Source organism: Vicugna pacos, chromosome X (assembly GCF_048564905.1).
Source record: "Vicugna pacos chromosome X, VicPac4, whole genome shotgun sequence".
In the NCBI taxonomy this organism is placed as follows: Eukaryota; Metazoa; Chordata; class Mammalia; order Artiodactyla; family Camelidae; genus Vicugna; species Vicugna pacos.
The window spans coordinates 1,154,290-1,178,935 of NC_133023.1; the positions used below are offsets into that span (position 1 = coordinate 1,154,290).

General features: G+C 50.2%; 1 protein-coding gene across 1 annotated transcript in view; it reads right to left on the minus strand.

Moving 5' to 3' along the window:
* The window catches only part of DHRSX (dehydrogenase/reductase X-linked), a 123,540-nt gene that overhangs the window by 11,123 nt on the left and 87,771 nt on the right, over window positions 1–24,646 (minus strand). Inside the window, exons 4-6 of the mRNA XM_072955906.1 lie at window positions 17,987–18,088; window positions 6,877–7,084; window positions 633–840 (exon numbers count right to left, since the gene is read on the minus strand). Coding sequence (XP_072812007.1) covers window positions 633–840; window positions 6,877–7,084; window positions 17,987–18,088 — 518 coding nt within the window. The remainder of the gene's footprint in view (window positions 1–632; window positions 841–6,876; window positions 7,085–17,986; window positions 18,089–24,646) is intronic.

Genomic DNA, 24,646 nt, shown 5'->3' on the forward strand with positions numbered 1-24,646 from the left:
TTAAGCCATGTTCGTGGGGGCGGGCACAACTCACTAGCCCTTCTGTGTGTCCCTGGCTCCTACTCGCTGGGTCCTGTGCCACGTGTCACCGGCTCAGGTGGTCCCCCTGGACGGTGAGAGTGCTGCGTATTTCAGTCACGCCTCTACCGTCACCTGGGTGCCCCGTGGGGAGGCAACTTCGATGTTCACTCTGTGAGAAACTGAGGGACCAGGCAGTGCCTTTTGAGGGCATGGAAACCAAGGTCACCAGAGACACCGGAAGGAGACCCCGCACACCACCTCGTCTTTGAAGAAATTACCCTCCGAGAAACCAATCAGACCTGATTCAGAAACACCTGCAATCCGAGGGTCTTTGGAAGCAGCAGAAAAGCCCACCGCCCTCCTCTGCCCCAGATCACTTTTCTACTTCACAGAAGTAGAACCATGGGCCTGCATGGGAATGGCTCGTCTCTGTTCCCTGTCTCAGGGATGGGGCCACAGGCTCTGAGACCACGAGGGCGGTCACCGTTCTGAGGACTCAGAGGACAAGCCTAACCAGCCCACCCCGCTAAGTGGTGGCTGCACCCGATTCTGCACAAATGGCCCTGAGGTGGCCGTCCCTGCCCCCTCGGATCACGCCCTCGGAGCCTTACCTTGGAAAACCACCAGCCGAATATCTTCTTCATGAGCCCCGTGCCCCAGAAGACATGTCTGTAGAGGTTGGTGTTGACCACGCCGGGGTCGGCCACGTTGGCGGTCACGTGGCTGCCAGCGGCGGCCAGCAGCGCCTGCAGGTGGTAGGTGAACAGCACCAGGGCCAGCTTGCTCTGGGCGTAGGCGCCGTGCGCCGAGTAGCCGCTCCTGCGGGGTTGGGGGCGGGGAGCAGGTGTGAGGGGAGGTCTCCAAACCCAGGCCGCCGGCATCACCGAGGGACGCCCCCAGGTCTCAGTGCAGGGACGTGGACGGTGTGCACTGCCAGGAACTGGCTGCTCTGTTTCTTCCTCTTCGGAATGTTCTACACTTGGGAGATGCACTGACGCCTGTCCTGCTCTGATGCAGAATCACCAGCTCCTCCCTGTCGACACCTGTTTCTCACACTTTAGGTTATTTCCCGGGGCTGGCGGGGGTGCACAGAGGGAAAACCAGGATGCCTGCAGGACAAAACCCATCACTGCTCCTCCATTAGGGATGGCTCGCCTTCTTCGTGCCCCAACAGCTCCTTTTCCTTAAAGTTAATTTTCTTTGATAGGAATACAGCCCCCACCCATAGACAAGGTTACGTTTACGCTTTCAACTTCAGTGGTGTCTCCTGAGTTAGGAGAAAAGCCATCCCTGCAATTCACCCTTGTAGGAGTTTAACATGAGGATTAAAAATAATAATAATAAATTAAAATAAAACAAAAATCAGAATCATCATACTAGATGCAGAAAAAGCACTCGCTGGGATTCAACCACACTTTTGGTTTTTGTTTTTTGTTTTTAATTTTGTTCTTTATTTATTTTTAATTTCTATTTTTTAATTAAAAAAATTTGGGGGGTAATTAAGTTTACTTACTTACTTATTTTTTTAGAGGAGGCACTGGGGATTGAACCCCGGACCTTGTGCACGCTAAGCATGTGCTCTACCACTTGAGCTGTACCCTCCCCCTTTCAACACCACTTTTGGATAAAAGCTCTTACCAAATACGATCAAATAACTGAAAAAAGTAAACTCAACTTTGAATGATTCAGAAAAGCGAAATGTTGTAGCCACTATAGAAAACAGAAGGGAGGCTCCTTAAAAAACTAAAAATAAGACTTACCATTTGACCCAGAAATCCCACACCTGGACATATATCTGGAGGGAACTCTAATTTGAAAAGACACCTGCATCCCATGTTCATGGCAGCACTATTTACAATAGCGAAGACATGGAAGCAACCTAAATGTCCATCCACAGACAACTGAGTAAAGAAGTTATGGTGTCTACACACAATGGAATACTATTCAGCCATGAAAAAGAACGAAATAATGTCATCTGCAGCAACATGGATAGACCTGGAGATTGTCATTCTAAGTGAAGTAAATCAGACACAGAAGGACAAATACCATATGATATCACCTATATGTGGAATCTTAAAAAAATGGCACAAATAAACTAATTTATGAAACAGAAACAGACTCACAGATGGAGAAAATTTATGGTTATCAAAGTGGCAGGGAGGGATAAATTAGGAGTTTGGCATTAGCTGGTACAAACCACTATATATCAGATAGATAAACAAAAAGGTCCTACTGTACAGCACAGGGAACTCTATTCAATAGCTTATAATAACCTATAATTAAAATGAATCCAAAAAAGAACATATATACATACAACTGAACCACTTTGCTGTACACCAGAAACTAACACAACATCGCAAATTAGCTCTACTTCAATTAAAAAAAAATGTTTTAAGTGAAATGAGAAAACGTTACCAAGGAAAGCACATAAAAGGAAAAAAATGATAAAAGCAAAAGGGAAATACTTAAAAACACAGAAAAACAGTGCAAGTAGAAATGATATCATTGGGAAATCAGCCTCGTACTTAGTTGCCTGCTGAGACTTTCTGAGAAACCTCACAGCATTCTTCTAAACAGCACGCGTCAGCGCCTGCAGTCTGTCCACGTGACAAGCATGCCCACCCGTCCGGGATGTGGTCCCACCTCCTGCCCCTTTCTGCGCAGCATCTTTCTTCCTCATCTGCTTGTCCCCACATCCCCAGAATCAACCCACTTGTCCCAAGTGGCCACATGCAACCTCTGAGACTTGGCCTGGGGTCCATGCAATTTAAGCTGGAAAACAAACCCCAGGTCCTTTGTCTCAGAGATGAGTCGGAGCAGATCATCCAAGGGTGACAGCACACGAGCTGCTGAAGGAGTTCCAAACACAACTTCTTTTGGAGGGAGGTACTGTGACAAAAAAAATAGGGCAGTTCTGGGCACACATTCTCTCCCCTGAGCCAAGACGAGCCCCAATCCCCCAATTACCATCAAGACACTGGTTTTTGGCAAATTCCTTCTGTCTCTTCACTGCAGGGGAGGAGGAAACTGCAGGAAAGAGGGAGTGATTAAGTAGGAGGAGATGAAAGCTGAAATTTCATCTTGGCGTTGGGCCAGTTCGACATCACATACACACATTCGACCCTGCACTTACAGGGTTGTTTGGGAGGAAACAGGAGTGATGAATTTAGAAAGAAGACGGTGAGACATACACGAGCAGAATTCTCAAGGGTAAATCGACGGCTTGTGTAATTATGGTTTTATACAGCAGGCAGACAAGAGAGAACTGAAATTCTTTAAAAATAGTATGTGAGGGAAAAAGCCAATACATGTCTCTGTGGGAGGGGAAAGAAAAGAATTCCAAGAGCACACGTAAGTTCAGAAGAGGTTCCCTGGTAGATTTAAGGATAAAGAAATACTCACAGTGGACATGGGAAAAGAATGAAAGCCAACACACAAGAGGACGTGATTCCCCCATGAAGATTTGTAAATGAAACCTCAAGGAATGAGCAGAGACATCTGATGTTTAAAACAATGAAGAAACTCCTACAACGTTAACAGAAAAAAGGCAGGCGAAGGCAGACTCAACCCACAAACTAACACGGAGGTGAAAGAAATTCATGAGATGCCTACATGGCTTGAGTCGAAACGTGAGATTTTTAATAACCTGCTTTTGTAATAAATGGTGTCAAAAGGTAGAACCTGAAACCATGAAAATACATTTGTTTTTTAAAAAAACAATTTATTGACAGAACTACTTAATAAATAATGTGAAACAAAAGTAGAGACAGTGCTGGGGTAGACTTTTTGTCGGGAAGGAAAAACTTTCCTCCTATACTTTTGAGTTGTGTCACGAGGGCATGCAAATTAAACTGGCACCTGCCAAATTAACAAGAAAAAGAATACCAATTTTACTTCTAATTCTACACATGTGTGGGACTTCTTACGAAAGAAGTGAAACTCCAAAAGAGTTGAGAAGTCTTGTTTCTTAAACAAGCATGAGCTTATGCTTTTATTCAGATAAGGAAAGTTCCAGAAAGCCACCTTTCTGCATATCTTGTGTCTCAGTAGCCTCCAGCTCAAAATAATCTTTATGTGGACGTGGCATATATTCGGTTGGCATATTCAGACAACTGTCTCTCTCGCTGCCTTGCAGACAAGAGAATGAAAGGTGAATGGTAGTTTGAACACCATATACGCATCTCTGTGTATGGAATCAAAGGCTCAACAATTCTCTAAAGGATTGTTGGTTGAAAACCTAGGAGAACATTACTGAGAGATGGGAAACCCTACTCTAAATTGCAGCACCATGGCTTTCTGCCTGGGAAGAAGACTGTGGGTTTTTGGATGCCTTCGTTTCATATAAAAAGTGTTTGCTGTTTACTAGAGTGACGATTTTACCTGGTCTAGGTCTGCCATTGATCTGAGAACCGGCCGAGGCCCACTGCAGTAGTTACACCGCTGCCCTGAGCTACTCAAGTCCAGGAGCTCCGTGGACGTGGTCAGCAAAGGCCCCCTTTCTTAGCAAGATGCCAGGAACATAGCAGGCCCTCCGTTTCTGCTGAGCCAATGAGGTTTTCAAGTTCTCATCAAAGAAAAAAATTACTATTGCCAAAGACAATACATGCACATCCACGTATTTGAACTTATAAAAATATATACATGTAAGGCTTACATTTTAATAAGGTAAAATGCAGGAAGAGAAAAAAACATTTTTTTCCCTCTATACTTTTAGATTCTGTCCTGGGGCCTGCAAATCAGACTGATAAAGGACAGTGTAACAAGGGAAAACAGTTTTAATTAGGTCTCATGTTCCAGAGGATAACAGAATTAGAGACCAGAATTAGAGACTTGGCCGTGCCTCAGAGCTCAGTGATGACTGACTCTCCAATGGAAAGTCAGGGTAAAATTATGTGTCTTAAAAGGTTAAAGGTGGATCAACTGGGGAAAGACACGTGGTGACTTTTAGGGGGCTAAACTGTTCCCCCACCAAAAAAAAGATCTATGGAAGTCCTAACCCTCAGGACCTCAGAATAGGACCTAACTGGGACATAGGGTCCTTAGGGTCCTTTTTTAAAAATTTATTTGGGGGGGCGCTATTAGATTTACTTACTCGTTTATTTTTGAAGGAGGTCCTGGTGGGGTATTAAACATGGTTAGCATGTGCGCTACCACTGAGCTATAACCTCCCCCGACCTGCCACAGGGTCTTTAGAGAGATAATGAAGTTAACATGAGCTTGGGTGGGTGGGCTGTAATTCAATATGACTGGTGTCCTTCTAAAAAGGGGAATCTGGGGCAAAGAGACAGGCACACAGAGGAGGAGACCATGTGAAGTCCCAGAGAGATGACAGGGGCGGAGATGACGGCAGAGATGGGGAGATGCGTTACAAACCTGAGGAACCCCAAGGATGGGCAGAAAACACCAGAAGCTGGCAAGAAGCCTGGAAGAAACTCTCCTCTGAAACCTCCAGAACCTCCTTCCCCTAGAACCTCACCACCCTGTCCAACCAACCGACCTCGATCTCGGATTTCCCACCTCCAGGACTGGGAGGGAATAAACTGGTGTTCTCAGCCACCCAGTCTGCAGGACTTTGTCACCATGGCCCCAGGGAACTCGTACAAGAAGCAGCAGAAAAAAGGCGGACTTTCTCAATGCTGATGTGTTGCACCAAAGAAGAAGGAAGACAGAAAGCCAATGAAATAAGGAGATGTTCCTCCCCGGGAGAGGGTAAGCCCGTAAGAAGCACGTATCTTGGGAGGGACGATGAACCCAAGAGGAGGGTGTCCTTCCCCTCCAGAAGGAGACAGCAGGGGGGACCCAGTGGAAGTCCACTCTGAGCCCTGGTTTCCAGGTGGACCTTGGTGCATGAGGCCACTGGAAACACATCAGGTTTTACCCAAAAGAAGCACCTCGGTTAACGGCACAGTACGCAGCCACCCCTGCAGCCAGGAGGCCCTGCTCACTCTGCCACCAAGAGCCATCCCATCTTGTCCGAGGTCAGAGCTAGGACTGGGGAGAGGGTGGGATTCATCTGCCTGGTCTGGGTGAACAGCAAAGTGATTCAGTTATATGTCCATTTTTTTTTCCAGATTACTTTCCCACCCCCCGGGTTCTGACAGAACAGGTCAGAAATGGCCGGGAGTGAGGTCTGCCTGTGCAAACCCCAGGGCTCCTGCAGGACCCCGGGTGTGGCTCAGGCATCCCTCATGCCCGTCCCAGCACAGCTCAGATTCCACAGGACCTGGAAGACCCTCTTACAGCCCAGCACAGGGGACAGGAGACCCACAGAATGGGGCAGGGAGGGGGGCGCTTAACACAGCAGGAATTCACTTCCTCCCAGTTCTGCAGACCAGACATCTGCCATTAAGGTGATCTCCAGGTCCACCCATGTTGCTGCAAATGGCATGATTTCATTCTTTTTCATGGCCGAGTAGTATTCCATTGTATAAACATACCACTGCTTCTTTATCCAGTCATCTGTTGATGGACATTTAGGTTGCTTCCGTGTCTTGGCTATTGTAAATAGTGCTGGCAATGAAGTGTTATTTTAATGTACATGTTTGTTTTTTAGACAAAATGCTATTGCACAATGAACAGAATACAGTCTAGCGTACACGTGATTTTTACGTGCACTGGGAAAGAGCGGTGTGATGGCTGCCTTTGCAGTGTTCTGGGACGGAGCCTGCAGTGTCTGGAAGGTCTGCGTGCATTGGTCGTTCCAGTTCCTATTACAGGACAGGTTTATGTGAGACAGTCAGGACCTGCGCGCTGCCGTCACCAGGCAGGGGGACTTTGCTCAGTGCACCACGGTCATGTGCAAGCCCCGACCTCCCTAGAAGCCCACGGGGCCGCCGGCATCGCTTGCTCACTCACCTGCTCTGGAGGTCGTCCAGGTTCAGCTCCCCGACGTAGTGCGTGGCCGAGGACACAGTCACCACCCTGGCGCTGCGGCCGGGAGAACCGGATGCTTTCAGGGTGTCCAGGAGGAGGTTGGTGAGCAGGAAGTGGCCCAGGTAGTTCACCCCAAAGTGCTCCTCATAGCCGTCCTCGGTGCTCCGCTCAGGGACCATCATCACGCCGGCTGGGGAGACGGGGAGTTTCAGGGAGAGGAACATGGGGCGACATGAGATGGAACAGCCGCCCCCCCAGAGGGACGAGGAAGCAACCCGGGAGCCCAGACCGGGGCAGGTGGGGGGTCTGGTCCTCACTGCCTCTCAGTCTCCTGCCCTGCACACCGTGGGGGCGAAGCCAACGGACCAGTAAGACCTCTCCTGCTCTCAAAGTCTGCCCTTTGGTGGCCCGAGCTTGCAAATAATCACAAAACAGCAGCACCCACCACAAGATCAGACTCTCTTGTCTGGAGGTTCCTTAAAAAGCTAAGAACAGACTTACCATATGACCCAGCAGTCCCACTCCTGGGCATATAAATACCTGCAGAAAACTCTAATTCAAAAAGACACCTGCACCCCAGTGTTCACAGCAGCGCTATTTACAACAGCCAAGACGTGGAAACAGCCTCAATGTCCATCGACAGGTGACTGGATAAAGAAGATGTGGTGTATACGTGTGTGAGTCTGTGTGTATTTGTATGCTTACCGTAGACGTGTTTGTACGTGTGCACGCATATGATATGCACGTGTGCGTGTATTTACACGTATGCATTTGCATATATGCGCGCACACACTTACACACGTTTCTGCATCTGCGTGTTTACTTGTGTGTGCATCTCCCTGCACGTATGTGTTTATAGATGCCTATCAATTTACACATGTGTTTTCTTTGGCATTTGTGGTACATGTGTGGCTATAGATTTGCATATGCAGGTGCATACCTGTGTATCTGCAGAAGTGCCTGCATTTGCAAATAAGGCATGCATATGTGTGTATGTATGTGTACACATTTGTATATGAGCAGCAGTATTTGCATATGTATTTGTAAGTGTACGAGGCAAGGTTAAATGTATTTGCATATCTGTGAATATGCATATATATAAGTATGTATTTGCATACAAGCATAGGCATTTGCATAGGTATTTGTAAGTGTGTGGGTAAGGTAAAATGTATTTGCATGTTCGTGCTTATGCATGTTTCTAAGTGTATTTGTATACGAGCATAGGCATTTGCATGTGTGTGGGTAAGGTGAAATGTATTTGCATGTTCATGCATTTGCATGTACATAAGTATACATATTTGTATATGAGCAGAGATATTTGCATATGTATTTGTAAGTGTCTGGGGTATGGTAAAGGTATTTGCATATTCATGTATTTGCATGTGTGTACGTACTGTAACTGTGTGAGCAGCGGTATTTGCATATGCATAAGTGTTCCGTTAACCACCCATTTGCATATGTTTATGGATAATGCATCTATACATGTATTTCCATTTGTATATTCATTCCCATAGGCTCTGGCATTTGCATATATATTTGCATCTGCAAATTGTTTTGCATGTGAATGATTTTCTGCACATGTGCATATATATTCGTGTATGCATACGAGCATACCTGTCTCTACGCATTTGCAGGTGTGTACGCATTTATGTGTGTGTTATATGCAGATATACGGATGTACAGATAAGCACACATATGAGTCTTTGCATGTGTGTGAGTCTGCATTTCTACATGTAACCCTCTGCACGCGCACTTGTGTGTGCATAAGTGTACGTGTGGACACTTCTCCCGGCTGGACTGTGAGCTCTCTTCCTGGACACGCAGGCCACCGTGCACGCCCCACCACACCCAGCTCCCCGGCAGGACCCACCTTGGGTTTCACGACCCCACATCCCTGGTCCCAGTGCTGCTTTCCCACTGTTGAAGTTCTTGAGGCAAAAAAAAAAAAAAAAGAAAAAAGAAACAAAACCCATGTGATTCAGGCTGTGATTTTAACAGTGACAGCAATGCGCTCTGGGTGCAGCAATGGGGTAGATAAACACTTAAAAATAAATCTGGACAACAGTTGATGGGTGCTTTTACAGACTGTGATGGAAGACGGGGCTCCAGACGTATAAACGAGAAGACGGGTCAATTCGGGTGTGGGCTTCGGACCCCCACCTGCTTTCTGGCCGTGCCCAGTGCGTCTGACCGCGTCTCTCCACACCCAGGTGTGTCAGACACCTTCCCTGATACGGGAACGCCATCCCCTGAGCTCACTGCTGTAAAACACCACGAGTGGGGACCTGCAGACAGGGGCCAGCCAGCTACATATCTCTCCTGCATTCCACGGAATGCATGCTTAAATGTTCCTGCAGCCAGGAACACCACACGCACAAAGTGCTCCCTGAGAGCGTGCTGGGTGCGCCTGAGGAGTCATCCAGAAGCCACCCGGGGATCGGCTGTCACGCGGACATAAAGTTTGGTGTTTACAGAAAATGCAAATGCCTCTCTCTCGAATCATTTCCCTGACTAACTGAGTGGGATGGGGCCACACACATACACTCAGTCCCCTAATGTGCTGTAAATTCCTGGTCAGGGAGCCCTCAGCCAGCGCAGACTAGTACGTAAGGACACCTGGCTTATGTGAGGCCGGCCGAAAGGGAGGGGGACCTCCAGGTGGCTGCAGACCAAGCCTGCACACTGGACACTCGTGTTTCCAGGAGAGGGAGTCTCCATCGCTTTCCCGTGAGCTTTGCTGTCGTGAGTAGAAGGCAGTGGCGGTGACAATATCCTACAAACACCAAGGGCCTGCTCAGACAAGACCATGCAGCTCCTGGTGTCCAGAATTCTGTCTCTGGGCAGACCCCGTGCTGCTTGAGAAGACTGGCGGTGCTAAGACCGCTATTTGGGACAGACCACATGTAGGCAATCTGGCCGACCATCCTAGCTGAGCCCATCCAGCAGGCACTACCATGTTCCCAGCACAGCAGGATGCCATCCTGGATGTCCATCCCCCGGTGGGCATGTCAGATCATGGCGGCCCGAGCTACGCCTGTCCCAACTGCAAGGAAAAGGAAATGGTGATCCCCACAGCGGCACTATTTACAACAGCCAAGACATGGAAGCAGCCTAAATGTCCATCAGCAGATGACTGGATAAAGAAAACGTGGTGCATTTATATAATGGAATAGCACACAGCCATGAAAAAGAATGAAATAATGCCATTTGCAGCAGCATGGATGGACTGGGAGGGGCTTATTATGCTAAGTGAAATAAGTCAGAGAGAGAAAAACAAAGACTGTGTGATACCACTTACATGTGGAATCTAAAAAATAGAACTAATTAGTGAATATAACAGAAGCAGATTCACAGGTGCAGAGAACAAGCTCATGGTGACCAGTGGGGAGAGGGCAGCGGGGAGAGGCAGGATAGGGGGAGGGCAGGATAAGGGAGGGGAGTCAGAGGAACGAACTACCACGTATAAAGTAAATAAGCTACAAGGATACATTGTACATGGACTGTAACCTTTAAAACCTGTGAGTCACCCTACTGTGCACCTGTAATTTACATGCTATTACTGTACACCAACTATACTTCAATTTAAAAAAAAATACATTTTAACAAAACGAAATGGTTCTTTCAATGCACTAGGACTGGGGGTGGTCAGTGAGATGGCCGTGGTCGCTGAATGATAAATTCCAGGCTCGAGAGCTTCGTCTCAGGGCACCAGCCAGCAGGCACCAGGCACACCCTTCTGAGCATCAAAACCCAGTGGAAAACAGCCCGCGTCATGGAGTTGGGGGCATCGGAAGGGGACGTGGGGTCAACAGGGACGGGGAGGTGGGCGGAAGATACAGCTCAGGGGTAGCGCATGTCCTTAGCAGGCATAACGTCCTGGGTTCAATCCTTAGCCCCTCCACTGAATAAATAAATAAACCTAATTACCTCCCTCCTCATCAAAAAATAAAATATTAAAAAAAATTAAAGAATTTATTAAAAAAAAACAAAACAGGGACTGTGGCTAGAACTTTGGGGATGTTAACTTGCAGAGAATTCCCGGGGCTTCACACAGGTTCCTTAAAGAAACTGTTGCAGAAGAAAGCTGTCGATGGTGACCCCATCCTCAAGATGGCCTTTGACCCCTGGAAGGTTGAAGCAGAGAAAAAAGCCAGGGGAGTGGGGTCAGACCGACCTTGGAGCAGCTGCACCGACGCTGGACTCTACACTCCCACCCCGGGGCACCCCGGCCGGACCCCTCCGTGTTCATTCTTTTTGTCTGGGGCACCAGTGGTCACTCTAACGGTGACCCCTGCTGAAGGACAGTGACGGCCGCATCTCCTCGAGCAGGGACACTCTGTATTCACTCCATCCCCATACGAGGCGCTTCCTGGTGACGCGGAACCGGACGAGTCAGCGCGGAGCAGCTGCAGGGCCCGGGGGACATGCCAGCACGGATCCTCGTCGGACAGGAGCTCTGCTGACAGATGCGAGCGGAAACTCGCGGTCTCGGCCAAGGGTGAATTCAAGGTCACTCGGGAAATCATGCTGGGTCATCCGAGCCGACTCTGCGTAAGCAGCGTCCTTGGGGAGAACATATTTCTGCAGCCGCGGGAAAAACGTCTCTGCCCTGAATACGGCTCGACCTCCCACCCCCACCCCCGAGCTCCAGCCCGTCCACAGGGCTCACCGTGCGGAGCAGCTGCCTGGGGGCTGTGGCCTCGGGGAGACTGGACCCAACACTCCGGGCTCCCTGCCCAGGACGAACCCACGGTCAAGTGAGATGCAGGGAATAATCAGGTTCACTTCTGCTTTCAAAGCAAAATGTTGTGGCGACCTCCTAGGGTATCATGTCCCACCCTGGCGATAATCCTTGCTGAATGTCTGGTGTGTGCTGAGGGAGACAGGCTGGCGGTGAACCCACGCAGCCGCGTCTGTGGGTTTTAAGCGGATAAAGGGGTACTGCTGTCAGGTCAGTGCTCCACACGGTGGTTCTTGGTTAGTGAGTGTCTGAGATCTTAACCCTGACTCTGCCAACCAAGACGTGGGAGAAGGAGCAGTAAAAACAGTGGCTCGTTCCCCAGGGCTCCCTGTTTACAACGGCCCGTTCCCCAGTGACCAGAGCACTGCCGCTAATGAGAGCCAAGACGTGGAAGCAACCTTAGTGTCCACTAGCAGATAAATGGATAAAGAACATACAATATTCCATTGTGTGTGTGTATGTATGCATGTGTGTGTATATATATATATATATATTTATTTATTTATTTATTTATTCCACAGTGGAATACTACTCAGCCACAAACAAAAATGAAGTCACGCCATTTGCAGCAACATGGATGGACCTGGAGATCGTCATTCTAAGTGAAGTAAGTCAGACAGAGAAAGACAAATATCACAGGGTATCACTTATATGTGGAATCTAAAAAAAATAAAGAATTTATTTACAAAACAGAAACAGACTCACAGACATAGAAAACAAACTTATGGTTACTGGAGGGGAGAGGGGTGGGAAGGGATAAACTGGTAGTTTGAGATTTGCTCATATTAACTACTATTTATAAAATGGATAAACAAAAAATTCATACTATAAAACACAGGGAACTATATTCCGTATCTTGTAGTAACTTACGGTGATGTTCCTGTATGACTGAAGCATTGTGTGGTACACCCGAAACTCACACAACATTTTAAACTGACTCTACTTCAATAAAAATATTTTTTTTAAAAAAAAAAGAGCAGAGAAGTGTCCAACATAATTCTCAGGTCAATGGAGAAAGTGTTGGGGCGAGCATCGTGTTGATGGATCCAGGAGTCACAAGCGACCTCCGTTTTTCCAACGTTGTCATCTCACTGTCACCATGGAGGGCAGGCCCGCCTGGCCCGCCGCACGCCCCACAGCAGTCGGGGACCATTTACTGAGTGTGTTTCTGCAGCGAGCAACTATCCTCGGCTGGGAAGCCCACCTACCTGGGGACCCGCCATATGCAAAAGCCAGCTCCACGCTTTGAAAATGAGTTTCTGGGTCAAATGCTTCCGAAGCCTCTGGGGAAGTCAGAAAAGCACTGCGCTTCTTGACCCACATTCCTGGAGGCCCATGACGGGTGTCTGGAGGAACCAAGGAGGCAGGGTGGGCACCCTTCTCTAGTCTGAGGACAGCCACGGACTCGGAGTCTGCCGCGCCCCCCCACTGCGCGGCCAGCATCCGCACCACCAAAGGAGCATCCGACTGCCTTCTGTTCCAAGAGGCAGGAGCGCGGGGAAACCCAGAGGAGGCCGGTTCCGTCTGGGAGACAGCCAGCACGGGAGAGGAACAGACGGCGCCGAGGCGAAGCGCCCCCCCCCACACACACACACACTCAGATCCAGCGCTCCCCCCAGGAAGGCGAGCACGCTGAGTCACCCGCTTCCCGGCGCGCACGTCAGACGCCTCGCTTCACACAGCGAACGCCAAGCACATAAATAAGAGGGCTGCTCAGGCGTCAGTCCACCGAGAGGCGGGCCCCAGTCACTCCTTCCCCCGCTGCCCCACCGTCCTCTGTCACTGGAAACGCCACCGCCGGCCACTCCCGGGAAGAAATGCACTGAGGGGTGCCGGCCTGTTCGGAGCTCCGAGCTGATTTATGGAATTGAATGAATGAATGAGTGGAGAATTGTGCCAAAAACTCAGTTTGTGTGTATCCGGCCAGGCGAGCATCTTCGCTACTTTTCAGGCTTAACACTGATGTATTTATGTGCGGGGAGGAAACATCATTTTTAGAGATTCTTCATCTTGGGCCATGCATCTGCCAGAGTTACGGGAGGTCTCCTGCAAGGATGAGCCGTAAATCCTGAGCAGTGCTTACAAACCTACCCACGCTCAGGCAGCGGGATGGGGAGCCAGATAAATAAAATAAATTGCGATGTGACTGAATGGTAAATATTGACCAGCTCTGTGGGAGGGAGAGCTGCAGATCTTTCTCGGGTCTCATAAATCATCAGGCTTCACGCAAGGGCTCCCTACTGCCAGAGAGAGGCAGTCTGGGTCTGTCCCTGTCACGCTGGCAAATGCAAAAAAGACTCCAGATCTGCAACGCTTCAGCTTTGCAAAATCTTGATCGCTCGCTTTTTAAAAAATGCAAAGCAGAAGCGGAGGCTTCCCTGGAAACGTTCCCTGCTTCCCCCGGGAGACGCGCTGCCCGGGCTGGGTTCAGAGGGGTTGGTGGGAGGAGGCGATACCGCAGAGGAGGGTTCCGGGCACATAGTTTTGGGAAATTCTGCAGACCCTCCTGGACACTAACAACATCATCACTAGAGTCCCTCTCTGAGAAGTCCCGGGATTGGGGAACCCGTGTGCACCTGCTGATTCAGGGGACCCTCAGTGTGTTTAACTCGAGAACTGTCATTTGCACACAGCAAGGTTGAGACAAATGTGAAATTTCTTGACTTTCTAAATCAACTAAGTCTGTCCCGAGCCCCCAGCCCACTGGGCGGGTGATAAATCCATTCTCAGTCTTGACTGCACCCTCGGGGCACCCCCAACCCCGGGAGGCATTCACCCCTGAAGACAGCCATGCATCCTGGGTACCACGGGATGGCCCCTTCCCGAGCCCCTTCCAACAGCTCCATGGTTTTGCTGCACCTCAAGGGACACAGAGGCTGTGGCCAAAAGGGGACTCTTTCTTGTCCGAGGGTGCGTCCATCAGCCCGCCTGCCCGGGACTCCCGGAGACGGTGTTGGGAGGATCACTGGCTGGGAGAGTCCACGCGTGGGTCTTCCCCGCATCGTGCACGACCGTGTGTCACAGGGCAGGCGGCCCTGTCTACGGCGGAGGGAGCGGGGTGGCTATTTCACAGATTTCCCAAATCTATGAATATTTGATTAATGTTTGTCTCCTTGGCGACAGAATGACTGACATGAGGTCAAGGGCTCTTGCTAATCACTGTATTTTTCCTGCCTCTGAATTTCCAAGCACACAATGGTGGGTGTGACAGGCTGAATATGACCCACCACCCAAAGATGTCCACGACCTGATCCCCGTGTGGTGGACAGAATAATGTCCCCAAAAAATCCACTTCCTGATCCCCGTGTGGTGGACATGATTTAATCTCTAGAACCTGTGAATATGCCACCTGACGTAGCAAAGGGGACTTTGCAGATGTGATGAAATGAAGCATCTCACCGTGGGGCGCTTACCCTGAGTGAGTGCAGCACAACGACACGGTCGTTATCAGAGAGGCAGGAGGGTCAGAGGCAGAGCAGAGAGACGGGATGGCGGCAGGACAGGTCGGAGGGACATAGGGATCTGAAGACGCAGGAAGCGGCCCCGAGCTTCGGGATTCGCACGTCGAGGGAGCGGTTTTCCCCAAAGCCCGTGTCCCTTGGGGGGACTCAGAAACTCCACACCGGCCCCACCGTCCAGAGGTGCACCTGGGGCACCTGAGAAGGGACAGGCGCTGAGCTCAGAGGAAGGGTCTGACGTACGGGCCGAGTGTGGGCTGAAGCTCAGCCCACATGTGGCTGAGAGTCTCTGCAGAGAGAAGACGGAGGGCGTGCAAGGACGGCCCAGTGCCAAGCGTCCCAAGGTCCAAACGCAAGCAACTGTGTCCCAGTTTCCAGAGAAACATAACCTTTCTGAGAGCCGGGCGTGCCCGGCTCAAAACTCTGCAGAGAAACGGAGCACGGGGCCACCGCCGGATGACCGGAGCCATCCCAGGACTCGCCATCGGAGCCCGGCTTCACAGACGCACCTCCGGCCCGGGGCAGGGGACGCTCTCCCAGAGACCAGCGGCGACTTGACAGCCATCACTCTTCTAGTTCCTGGCGGGTGGGAAACCCTATAGAAAGGCTGCGGGAGGCGGCGGGAAAGGCCCCCAGCGGCAGCCAGCTGTGTGCGTGTCCGTGTCTGGAAAACCTCAGGAACCCCGCGCGGGGCCAGGACACCGTCCGGGCAGCGCCCCGGCCCGACGACGCTCGGGCGAAGGGCTCCCGGTTCCTAATCACGGAGCGCGTCCAACTGATGAGGAACTCAGACGTGCGGCTGGACATATCTGCACGGCGCCTCAGTCCATGTGTAAATCCATGCTTTTCCATTATCTTTATTACAAGAAATTGAATGGTTCCCTGTGCTGCACAGTAGGACCTTGTTGCTTATGAGTTTTATATACAGTAGTGTGTATCTCTGCGCGTCTCGAATTTATCCCTCCACCCCCGCCTCCCCCTTGGTAAAGACAATTTGCAGTAAAGTTGACTTACAATATTGTTAGTTTCGGGTGTAGAGGAAACTGATTCAGGCACATGTATATATTCTTTTTCATTATAGGTTATTACAAGCTATTGAATAGAGTTCCCCATGCTCTATGGTACGTCTTTGTTGTCTGCCTATTTTATGTACAGTAGTGTGTTATCGGCTAACCCCAAACTCCTAACGGATCCTAATTTTTGAAGTGGAGGGCACAGGAGATCACACATTTCTGAAAGTAAGTTTCAGGCATAATCATCTGCGGGAAACTCGAAAAATATCAATCAAGCACCAGGGAGAGGAAAGAGAAATTAAAGTCTTCCCACAAGAGCCGCCGGCGTGAATCACACGCCGTCTTCCTCCCGGGCTAAGCAGAGGGGAACAGTGTTCGCGGGTAGCTCTCTCCAAGACACACACACACATCACCGCCGCATGTGCATACGTGTAACGCTGGATGCACACTCTATGCACGGTTTTATACCCATGTCTTTCCCCACTCACCCAAATGGAATGAGTGGACTGAACAGAGGTATCTCTCGGACCACAACCCTGCCCGCCAACCGTATTCATACGATGGGGAAAAAGAGAACAGCAAGACAGAGAGAGAGGAGGAGAAATGACACGCCCCAGGCTCTGGGAGCCAGAATCAGACGGACAAGCATCAGACTCAGGAGGAAGAAGGGTGCGCCCTTCCTTCACGTATGCCCACACCCTAACCATCCCCGGCACTGTGACTACGGTACCTCCGATGGCAAAGGGGACCCTGGAGGAGGGCTTGATTAAGGATCCTCAGATGTGAAACTTCAGGGGGAGGGTGTAGCTCAGTGGTGCAGCGCGTGCTTAGCATGCACAAGGTCCCGGGTTGAATCCCCAGGGCCTCCTCTAAAAAATAAATAAACCTAATTAACTCCTCCCGCTTCCAAAAAAAAAAAATTCTTAGATGCAAAAATTATCCTGGATTATCCACGTGCAGTATCTGTGTAATTCCAAGGGTCCTAGAGTCACATTTTCTCTGCCACTTGAGCTACGAATAATTTGACAAACGTCTGCTCTATTTGGGAAGAAGCGTAGTGGCTGTAGCTCATTGCTTGATTTACATCTGTCCCTTTGACTGCATCCATTTAACTATTTACTTCCTTTATGGACTGGGTCTCCAAGTCTGAAGGCGATGTCTTAATTCTACCGATACAAATGTGTTCCGGCACATTTACGAGAGGTTTGGTTCTGTGTTTAACATCTGAACGTGTTAAAAAAAAAAATCTGAACGTGTTAGTAACTGTGCCTCCTCCCTTTGCAGGGTCGGGATGGACTTTTATGAAATAAGTGGACCATAGCAGAGGAAGAGAGAAATGGGTCGGGGACGGGGCACCAAGGTGACGAAGGGGACGTGTTTCTGATGCTCTGAAAAGCTCCATGGGCTAAAAGTGGGGCTGTGGGTGGTTCGCGTCGAAGATGGGTTGAAGGCAAGGGAAGGGGACGCCACGTGGCCCTCTGGAGAGTGCTGGCTGCAGGGATGAAATCAAGACAGTTGGGTGTGAGGGTCTGGAGCCCAAACAATGACACTTACGGAAACACACGGAGGATTTAGTTAAACGACACTTGCAAAGACGCCCAGCCCTTCCCACGTTGCTGATGCATCTTGGCCCAAGTGGATCCGTCAAAGCGTCACCCACGCACGGCATATCATCACCTTTTTCCATCATTTCAAAGCAACGTCCTAAAACCGAGCGCGCTCATAAAAGCCACGCACACCACTGGAACGAAGCAGCGGCAACAAGTGGCAGATACGCCCACGGGTTTCCCTGGGGTCCTGCTTTCCCAAGGGACGGCGCTCGCGCGGCGGCCAGAGCTCACGCCCCGCCCTCGCTGGCCCCAGGGGTCCCCGACACTCACCGTTATTGACCAGCACATGGAGGGGGATGTTCTTCATCTTGAACTTCTGGACGAACTGCCGGACAGACCTCATGGACGCCAGGTCGCAATACAAAAACTCCACTGGAAAAAAGACGAGAAACGCCTGGTTATCTTCCAAACTACAGCAGAAGCTAAGATGAGTCCTTGAAGCCCCCCTGGGAAGTGGCCCCGGATTAGAAAAAGAGGAGGATCTGCTGCAGGGGACATGTGCTAAGAGGATTGCCCTCAGTAAGTTACACCTTTGTTTATTCCGTCTCTGAGTGTGGGTGGCACCGGTGACGTGTCTCTAGTCAACAGGATGTAGCCAACGTGGTGGCATGTCTTCCCATGATGGGGTTTCCTTCTACAGCAAAGAAAATGGGGCGTCATTGCTATGGCAATGGTTCATTACATAAGACTCCCTCCTGTGAGCAAACCAGACAGATTCTCCGGCCACCGTGCGGTGCAACGGCCATGGGGCAAGACCCCGAGGGCAGCTTCTGGGAACAGAGAACAGCCCCCAGCCAAGGGCAACGGGAGTGTGAGAACCTCAGACCTACAACCTCCAGGAACCGACTTCGCTGAACAACCGTGCGAGTCTGGAAGAGGATCCGGAGGTCCAGAGGGGAACCCAGACCACACAACCGTCCTGAGCAGAAGGCCGCTGTCTCGGTCATTCTGCAGCAGTGTGGTCTCTGCACTGTCCAGCTGGCTCTCATAAAGGATCACCTTGGGTCCTTCCAGCCCCAGCTTTTGGGAACATGCTCACAGGGGTGTCTGTGGCCCCAGGACCCTGGAACACAGGACCAGCACCTTCTGCAGCATGTGTCTCAGGGGCGAGACGTGCATGTGGGTTTTTGCGGTTTGGAGTTTTCTGCAGGACGTTTTAAATGCCACAGCGCCAGAAAGCCAGCAAAAGTGCTCGCTTGGGAAACTGTATTTCGGAACACATACGTTAGTGTTCACTCAGAAGGGACATTCTGAGTTAATCTTTCCTTTCCAGCATCTTCAGCGTGGAGAGTGGAACCCACGTGCGCCAAGTCACACGGCCAACGAGGACAAGGGCGTGTGCATTTTCAGTATTTTCCCTTAAAAATTTACCATGGGAGTCGGGGTGGGTACGGTCCTGGGCCAGAGTTACTCAGCATGATCAAGGGACGGGCTCCATCCTGTGATCAGTCTGCCAGGAGACACATTCAGAAACTGAGGCTGTGTTCAGAAAAGGTTTTTTTTTAAAAAATCAAGTCATTTTGTGGATTTGCTGAACCCAATGATATTTCTTAAAGAAAGCAACATGGAGCACTCACATTTTGCATGTTTCTTAAATTGATTTTTTCTCATAATTCATTCTATTCTGTCTGCAACGGCGCCAGGCAGGGACAGACTGGGGGAGAGGGGTTTCGCCACAGGGAGTTCGGATGTGCCACTCCAGAAAATGGGGCCACGTGGGTAGGGATTCCTGACACCCCATTCTAACTGTCCCCCGAAACACTTCCAAGAATGTGGAAAAAGAAAAATAAAAAAAAGTAGAGGAGAACCCACACTATCGCTAATAAACGGAACGCACGGTGAAAGCCTGAGTGGACCCGCACACTCAGCTTCCAGACACGCAGCCCTGTTACTGGATCTCTGGGGAGTCCGAAGATGCCTCTCCTCTGCTCTCTGGGGGAAAAAAGGGAATCAGAAATGACCAGAAGCGTGAGGACTGCTGTTCCATGTTGACATCGCTGGCTTGTGGCACAGCCACTGAGTTTTCTTTCCTTTCTGCCCACTCCTGTCCATCAGCCTCTACTTGCTACGCTCATTCGGGAGCCACCTGGCCCCCCGGCCCCTCGCGTCTGCACCACTGGGAGGTGGGGGGGACATGGCACACAGAATGCGACCCTGAGATCAAGCCGTACAGCTGGGGCGGGCAGAGCGTCCCGCTGTAGACTGGAACACTCTGCAGGGCCCTCCCTGAGAACGGAAACGCAGAAGACACGCTGCAGAGGGTGGGACCTCGCCCCCGAAGGAGCCGAGGCACCAGGAATGACAGGACACGGGGAACCACGCATGCCAGGGGCTCAGCTAAAACCCAAGCAGGCGCTGTATCCCCCCCGAAGAATGAGCACGCTGGGAGGGGCCACGGGTAACGGATACAGCTGGTCGGGGAGGGGGCAGGGCAGGAGAGGGAGACGCAGGGCACATTTTTCATTTTACCTCGACGGCCGTCGGTGACCCCTTCGTGTCTATCTGGGTAATTAGAGAAGCGGAAGGTTGAGATGTTTTGAGACTATTCAACACACCCCTAGGAGACAAGAAAGGGGACGTGTGTCGTACAGGTGACGGGGGGACATGGGAGGTAACCCAGGTGTCCACGGAGCAAGAACAGGAGACCCACGGAGCAGGCAGGGGGCATGGGTTGAAGAGGTGGGGTGAGCCCTGAGTATCTGGTCGTGATACGAAACCAACATGGTAGCCGCTTAGTGGAAGACTGCACTCAACAGATTTGTTACAAATCCTAGCCACTGTATGTAAAGATACATTTAGAAACATTTTTTAAAGTTTCTCCTGTATTGCACGGGCAACTATGTTCAATATATTGTAATAACCTTCAATGAGAAACAATATGAAAATGAACATATGTCTGTACATGCATGACTGGGACAGTGTGCTGTGCAGCAGAGATAGACACGTTGTAACTGACTGCACTGCAGTTTAAACAAAAGTATGAGAAAGGAGAATTCTTCTGCAGGTTCATTGCAGAGTTTTTTTCTTTTTTTTTTTCTGGTGGTGGTGGTGGTGGTAGAATTAGGTTTATTTAATTTATTTTTTCTAAGGGAGGTGCGGGGGACGGAACCCAGGACCCCGTGCATGCCACACACGCGCTCGACCCCTGAGCCCTGCCCTCCCCCGCATCACAGGGTTTTTTTTTTTTTAAAGTGGGGACTGGAAATGAAAAGGCCGCAGAGCATGAGGCAAGCCATCACGGGGAAGGCAGCACGGGTACGTGTCGTCTTCTCGGAGTAACACGGCGTCGCCCTGGCTTCCCCGGGGCTCCGGGACGGACGGGCGCGGAGAGGCGGGCACAACCGACACCGCTCCACACGGCTTTGAGCATCTGGCAGATCGACGGACAAAACAAAACAAAACAACAACAACAACAACAAAAAAACCCAAACCACAAAAAGCAACAAAAACGCCAGGACCCAGAGGAGGCTGTGAATAAGACGTTCGACAAGGCTGGAAACACCGATTTCCACACAGGGACGCGTGTACCGCAGGGAGATTTTCTGAATTACAGCCATGCACTTCCAACTGTATTAACCGTATGCTGAACAGACAACTAAAATAGGAACCTCTCGAGGAAACGAATAGTTTCCCAAGAAAAATACTGATTGTTACAACCTAATCAAGGCAATGAGAACTAATCAGAGCCACGACTATGGGACGAATGGAAAAATGAATGAGGAATAATTGCAGAAAAGGCAGGGAGGGGGCTCGACGGGAGATGATCAGATTTGTTCCGACTTTCCAAGAACGGACAAATCCCAACCTACGTTGATTGATTTTTAAACACCGGCAAACAGAAAGAGAAAGAAAAATACCACATGATTTCACTCATATGCAGAATCTAAAAAAATGAAGAAAAAAAAAAAGGACAGTATGAACTCATCTACAAAACAGAAAGAGACTTGCACACGCAGGAAACTATCTTATGGTAACTGGGGGAAGGGGGTGCGAAGGGATAAATTTGGGAGTTTGAGATTTGCAAATGTTAGCCACTATACGTAAAAATAGATTAAAAAAAAACCAAGTTTCTTCTGTATAAAAAAAAAACTGGCAAAAAAAAAAAAACAAGGCTGAGTTGATTCTTTTTAAGAAGTTTGCATTTTTGCGACAGAAAAACCTGCGAAGAAATTGCACCAAAAGGGGAAGGGAGGTCACATCCAGGACCACTCAGTGGATCCCAGGAAATCTGCCGTCTCTCCCTCCGTGATGGGAATGGAAATCGCGCCCATGGATGGAGGGGCCGGGGCTCACCTCGTCCTGAACTTGGGGCACCAGAGCTGCCCCGCTCCACGCAGCCACACTCTCGTGGGGAGGGCGGCTGCGGCACCCCCTCCACACACACTCCTGGTCTCGGAGGCCTGGGCCTGCCTTCGCTCCAGAGAGAGGGACAGAGGCCCCTAACGTGCCGGGACGTGCCCGCAGGAGCACAGCGTGGCTGTGACGCCCTGCCTCTGCCATCCTCCTGGATTTCTCTACTGGAAAAATAAAGGCGAAACAGACACACGTCTTGGCTGCTAGAGAGACGCGCTCATGTGCGTCGAGACGGGAAATCCTGTTTTCTGTGTATGAAGTACGTCTGAGCCTGCCCGTGAAGCCAGGTATGGAAGGGGCATGGAGGGAGGTTATTGTGTGTGTGTGTGTGTGTGATGTAGACAGAGATGCAGAATCAGAGACCTACAGAGAGAGTCAGAGAGAGCGACAGAGACACAAAGAGATACAGAAAATATGAAAACGAATTATGTATGTACATGCATGACTGGGACACTGTGCTGTGCACCAGAGACGGACACATTGTAACAGACTGCACTTCAATTAAAAAAAAAAGAGAGACAGAGAAAGAGACACAGAGAGTCAGAGAGACGGAGACACAAGCGAGAGAACACAGACGTACAGATCCCTGGCCTGGAGGGAGAAAACTGAATAGGGAGGGAGGTCTAGCTCAGGGGTAGAGTGTGTGCTTAGCATGCATGAGGTCCTGGGTTCAATCTCCAGTCCCTCCATTAAAGAAAAAAAAAAAAAAAGAGCAGCCAGTGATTTAACTTAATCTTGAAAGAGAAAACTATTAAGTAACAGAAAAAAAAAAGTATGCAACATTAAAAAAAAAATAAAATGAGGGAGAGAATAGGTCAGGAGTGTAGCACATGCTTAACATGCATGAGGTCCTGGGTTCAATCCTCAGTCCCTCCATTAAAGAAAAAAAAATTAAATAAGTAAACCTAATTACCTCTGCTCTGGAAAAAGAAAAAAAGAACACCGAATAAGTGAGTGCCCATTTCTGTCTTTCGTTCTGCTGGTTACGGGAGCCCCTCCACGGCCCCTCGACGGCGGGGATGTGGTCCCAGGATGCGTCTTGAGTCAGGGAATAGGAGGCCTTCCTCAGAGACCCTCCTGAGGACGGCTGAGCATCAGGACCCGCCATCCACCCGGAATGAACGCACACAGACTCCATCCCTAAGGCGCTGGCTCCCTCAGGACCGCCTTCCTGGGGGCCCTGACCCACAGGCAGCCTCTCTCCCAGGAGGAGGAGAAACAGCAGGTCTGCAGACACGGCCGCGCGGCTCCCCTTGCTTCTGGCAGCTCTGAGCCCACACCCGAGGGCGGACTCCCGTTTTCCAGGCGCTCTCTTCGCCTAGACCGAGCAGACCTCGTGCGCCGCACTTCACGGGACCTCAACCTTGCAGGCGCTGTGCATATTTCATTTTATTGTTTTTTTTTACCAACAGAAGGCGTGTGGCCGCCCTGCACTGAGCACGTCTCCTGGGGCCGTTTTTTCCCAACAGCATCTGCTCCCTTCGTGTCTCCGGGTCCCACCTGGGTCACGGTCACCATCCTGCAAATATCTTATATCTGGGACGGGGACCTGTGATCAGCCATCTTTCATGTCACTGCTGCACAAAGATTCTGACTGGCTCAAGGCTCACAGCGTGGGAAGCATGTGTGAGCAATAAAGTCAATTTAAATTACGTCTTGTGCATTTTTTTTTAAGACCTAAGGCCACTGCACACTTAAGACGGCAGCGCAGTACACGCAGAACTCTCACGTGTGCGCTGGGAAACCGGGACGTTCATGGGACTTCCTATATGACTGTGACATCCGCTTTCTGGCGGTGGCCTGCAGCAGGACCCAGGATATAATCCAGGTGTGCTCATAAAGCCAAGTAGACCAGACCACCGTCACCCAGCCTGGACGGCCAGCATCCGAGGGAGGCCCTGGCTACTTGGTGGCTCTGGGCCGCGTCTGCCCATCCTCACAGGGGACGTCCATGGGCACAGCCAGGCGGGGAGGCGGGGATGTGGCCTGACCCCTGCCCCCCAACACCTGTCTGTCCGCCTGCCCGGCCCCACCTGAACCCCCTGGAGATGACCTGCGCTGTTTCATGGTTCACATTTCAACACCCCATCCTCCTTCGGTCGGATGCTCTCCGAGGGCAGCTCGGCCAAGATCCCCTTTTCCTAAGCTGCCGAATGAAAAAAATAGAAATAAAAAACAAAACGCACAACTTGCAAGCTGAGAATTACGTTTGATCTGGGGCCTTACTGACGGCTAGAGCCTGACCATCGAGGGGACAGCCTCTCAGGGCTCTTTTGTCTTTCCCAAGTAAACCGCGATTTTTGCAGTGAAATGCTCACAGATGGAAAATCAAGCTGAATGTTGATCCTGCCCATTTCATTTCAGAATAATCATACCCCTTATTTTTGTTCCATGTCTTTCAATCTCCCGTCCAGTGAAAATAAAGAAGCGTGTAATTTGGGGCTCAATTTTTGGTTTAAATTTCATCGCTGAATTAGAGATCCCCGCCATAAAGGGCGTGGCCGACAGCCACATCCTGAGCCCCTAAGTAAAGGATGTTCTGGCTGCTACCTCAACTTTTAAGGTCACTTCTATTAA